At 35.4% G+C, this 4759-nt stretch overlaps 1 protein-coding gene across 2 annotated transcripts; it reads right to left on the minus strand.

Annotated features, from left to right (window-relative positions):
- Positions 508–3649, minus strand: LOC109329087. Of its 2 annotated transcripts, none has more exons than XM_019562757.1 (3): positions 3343–3649; positions 2238–2347; positions 508–1308 (listed from the first exon to the last, which is right to left on the minus strand). In XM_019562757.1, exons 1-3 carry the CDS (start codon positions 3494–3496, stop codon positions 1015–1017), a joined length of 558 nt encoding a protein of 185 aa, XP_019418302.1. In that variant the 5' UTR covers positions 3497–3649; the 3' UTR covers positions 508–1014. The 2 variants fall into 2 exon arrangements, with proteins under 2 accessions (XP_019418302.1, XP_019418301.1); XM_019562756.1 differs by having other exon boundaries at positions 510–1308; positions 2238–2362.

Here is a 4759-nt window from a genome sequence, read left to right on the forward strand (position 1 = left end):
ATCATCTATCATTCATATATTAATCATTGTTAACTCTTAATAAATATGAATATATTTCCCATATAAAAACTCTACACGACACGATAAATAGATCTTAAACTAAAAAATAATTTAATATCCATGTACTTATAATTTAATATCATGGCATCCTCAACCCTTCACTAAAATGAATATTTCTTTCCCAAAGTAACTTTTATCCATGATACTAGTTAGAAAGGTAGTATAGTTTGTAATTTCTAAGTAGATTTGATAGGAAACTTTTACTTCCATATGCGTTTTTATTTTTTGTTTCAGTCTTTTATAGAAAAAAATTGCAGGAATAATGAATATAATAAATAAGGAACTTACTCATTTTTTTCATCTACAATCTCAAGAATTTAGTATTTGCTTTTGGATGGAAAGTGAATATGACAACACTATCAATAATGGCTACAATGCAAATCAAGGCCATGGACATAAATCAACCAAAGAGCATTTCTATTTTGGTTTTTCAAGACCAGAAATTAGGAGATACATTGAAGTATCAGGTTCTAAGGTCTTTATCTTCTACTGTTTCCATACAACATGGAGACTCAACAAGATACATTCAAAATACTAATCTCCTTTAAGAGAAATATGGCTATACAAAATACAAGAAATACCGAAACTTGCACAGAAAAAACTCAATTTGCTCCTGATTTTTAAGAGACAGGCTTAAAAACTATCCATTGTGGAGCATTGAAGAATGAACAAACAATAACTCAACTGTTGGGTAACCAAAACCCTTATTGATTGAAACTCTCCAAAGTTAATATCCTAAAAATATCTAATATCTGTGTCATGAGTGTCTACACAAGCACTTATTAATACAGACAATTACAATTCCTATACTTGAGGACTGATAGCCCTTCACATTCACTTTTCTTTTTAAGGTAATTACCATGTTTTAATGAGCAACACTTTGTCCATTTCAAATCTATTTAGAACAACCCTTTTGTCAGACAGAAGCAAGTTAGCAATACCGGTAAAGCAAATTTATCTCGGTATTTTGTTCTTATCTTTACTGCTGCTATCTTCTGGAGGTTTCGAGAGGAATTGCAAGATCCTCTGAATCTGGACAATGTCAACCTGGAATTTCTTGGCAATCTGGTGGGCACCCATAGGTCCACTGTGATCATCAGCCTTACCTTCATGCAAGAGGAAGATATGGCGCAACTGTGATATGTTCAAAGTGCCTGTAGGAACCTGCCTTTCCTCATAATTACCAGAATCTGGTTTTGTATTTCGGAGCCTTGGCATGGGCCTAGTAGACTTTTGAACCAGAAAGGCCTGCAACAATATTGTCAAACTTTAAGATGAGCTCGTCTCAGTAAAATATGCACTAAAATGTAAAAAGCAAAGGTTGGACCATTGAGACTGATAGTTTGATAGATCCTGTCGCATGGATAAATTAAGGGCTTAGTCTGTTAAAGGGGATTCAAGGGAACTAGGGAAGCATCAAAAGGGACGCATGAGAGAGGAAGGCTGTTTAGTTGGGTTGGGTAAAGGAAAGGATCGGTGTAGCAGTTGTGGGCACTTGAAACAGCTGCTGTATCTTTTCTTTTTTATTCAAGGAGAGGTTGTGAGGAGCGAGCATTGAAAGAAAGTTCAATAAAGCAGAACTTAGCTTCAGTTTTCTATCATAATTATGGAATATATTATTTTGTTAACAATTGCATATGTAAACCAAGTGCATCGAATATATTAAAAATATTTGTTTGGTTCACATGACACCATACTGATGCTGGTACCATGAGCAAAGCAAAGAATCGCAGATATTATGAACCCAGCATCGATGATGAAGAACAGTGTAACAGTAAAAGAATTCTACATATATTACCTAATCATTAAGCATAGAAAGGCAGTATTTTAGACAAATATCAATCCATAACATACAAAGGTAAGAATATTTTTGGCAGATTTTATTTCATCTGGCAGAGATGCATAAGCCAATACGCATATGCAAAGAGGGATTTCTTTGGCCTTCAATGCCCCAATAGTACCTTCTTGTAAGCCAGCATACAGAGTTCAAGTTTCAACATTTGATAGTACTCAATACTAACTCTAACAAAGTTTCATTTACAAAGGGTGAAGAACAAAACAATGTCGATCGTTCAAGTTTTAAGTGTAAACATTGAAATGGAAAAGAACAAATTACACACACATCATAACTCTCCAGTATCAACTTCAAACTCAGCATAAGGAGTTAAAAAACTCACCTCACCCATCTCAGGTTTTCCCCCGGGCTTTGACCTGATGCTACCGACCATTTGACCAAGCATAACATCATATGTTGGATCTCTTTCTTCAAGGATGTTGTCAACATTAACTCTAGGACGATCATCTTTAGCCAAGAACAATAACAATGATATCAACCACAATAAAGTATCATAGTAGCATCATAAATAAACCTTAGACAAATACCAAAAAATATAAGCAATATACATGTAGGTACTACGTAGTACATTTCAATCGGACACAAATTAAGATGGAGAAAAGCCTCAAAGATATAGTATTTGCCACAGCTAGTTAGGCCACAATCAACTGGTAAGCCAAGAAGGTGGAAATGGGTGAAAATATACTTTTATCTCAATTTCAAACCATGAAGGACAGGCCAAAATTTGTAAAGTTCAAGTAAAATACTGAATAACTAGACATCTATTTAAACTCTGACTAATCCAGGTCAACCCAAGTCTAAATAAGCCGAGTTGATTCCACTTAACAAAAAATGGTGAGTAGATGTACACAGTCTTATTACCCTAGCAAGTGAGAATATTGTTTCCAGGATTTGAACTCATGACCCCCGAAGTTACAAGGCAAGCAACCTTACCGTTGCGCTGAAGGTCATGAGTCGATTCCATTTAATCAACAACACCTATTTTATTCACTCACAAGACTTGAAACTGATACATTGTTAACGGGAACCCAGCTCCTATAGACATTGGTTGCACTACTCTTTAAACTATCCCCAACTTGATTGTAAAAAGCTAAGTGTAGGAAAATATTATTATTTTTTCATAAAAAGCTCCAAGCTTTTCACTAACCATTTTCCATTTTCCTATTTTCAGCTAAACAAAGCAAACCATAAGACAAATATATCACTTCCAAAATCAAAACCTTCAACTGAAAACTGAAACTCACCAACCCAACATTGTTCAGGGCCTCATTTACCAATATCTCAACATAGCACAACACAATCTGCAGTTAACCTCACTAGCTACCTCCGCTACAGAGGCAGTCATTAACATTTTCAGTTTTTCTGACAAAGAAACGAACTGAAAGGTACAATTTCTCTAGCAAACGCATTTTGACAGATACACTTACCGGCGGTGTCCAATGCATCTATTTTGGCAGCCTTTGAGATCTCCGTCGCATTGTCTGCGGCGGGTTTCGGCGGCGGAGGCCGGTGATTGATGGCGGTTTTAGGGTCAGATGGTGTTCTGATCCTTCCAGATGCTCGACGAAATGCTTGACCCATGATTCTGGGACACACTCCAAAGTCCAAACACAGCTCTTAGATTATAACAATGGAACTAATAAGTGTTATGGTTTAATTTAATGATTATTAATTTGATAAATAGTATAAACCCCACTTCAAAATCATGATTCATGAGAGTCTCAAGAACCCACAAAGATCAGCTATCAATGGTGTTCTATTCTCAGCTTCAACTAATTAAATATTAGTATATAAATATAATGAATACTTTAATTGGTTGGAATATAAAATGGAATACAAGTTAGAGATGGATGATCCTCATGCTATGTTGTTGGAGAGCTCGAATATCAATCTCTAACTGATATTGTTTTGCAAAATTGGACTGCACATACAATCGTTTAAGGTGCTCCCAAACCTGAGATGCTGAATCATATTTTGCAAGTTGAACACCAATAGATTGCGAAACAGAATTATTAATCCAAGTAATAATTTTCGAGTTGTTCACTTCCCAAGTTTCTAACTCCTTTGCATAATTTTCAGTAGCACTATTTGTAGGTTTAACAAAAGTTCCAGAAACATATCCCCACATTCGTTTACCAATCAGAAAATTTCTCATCACATAACTCCAATATGCATAGTTGGAAGATCCATTTAGTTGCACACTAATGGATTGCAAAGAATCATCTCTTTCAGTTGCCATAACTAACAAGCACAACAGCAGGGAAATCGAAATGCAAAGGGAAAGAGAAACAGAAAACCTGAAAAAATTCGCTCAACGAAAACTGCGAATCTGAAACTGAGATCTCCGATCTGCGAAATGCGGAGGCTGATCTACCACTGCAAAGAAGAAGAAAAGATGATGGAACCGCGAAAGCTGTGGCCTTAGCAAACCTTGCTCTTGATACCATGTTAGATCAGCTGCATAGGAAGGAAGAGAGAAGGGAGAGGAGAAGAAGAAGAGAGAAGGGAGAGGAGAAATGCAAATGGAATTAATGATGGAGATGAGGTCAAAGGGCCAATACATAGAAGTTAAGTAAATACAAAAAGACAAGACTACCCTTTACTAATAACTAAAATACATTTAACACGTTCTACTTTTTTTTAGTGTGTAATTTACTCATCAATTGGTAAGATGGATTGTATCTACTTAAATCCGCTTTTAACTTTTTATTACTTATAGTTTTTTAAACATGGCTATCTTCTATCAATAATTCATCTAAAAGTTATTGCTTATTTGATACCCGAACGACATTACAAGAAAACTAATATTAGGATTAACAATGTCAACAAAAAAGAACTTGAGGG

The sequence above is a fragment of the Lupinus angustifolius genome, chromosome LG16, assembly GCF_001865875.1.
Source record: "Lupinus angustifolius cultivar Tanjil chromosome LG16, LupAngTanjil_v1.0, whole genome shotgun sequence".
Classification (NCBI taxonomy): domain Eukaryota; kingdom Viridiplantae; phylum Streptophyta; class Magnoliopsida; order Fabales; family Fabaceae; genus Lupinus; species Lupinus angustifolius.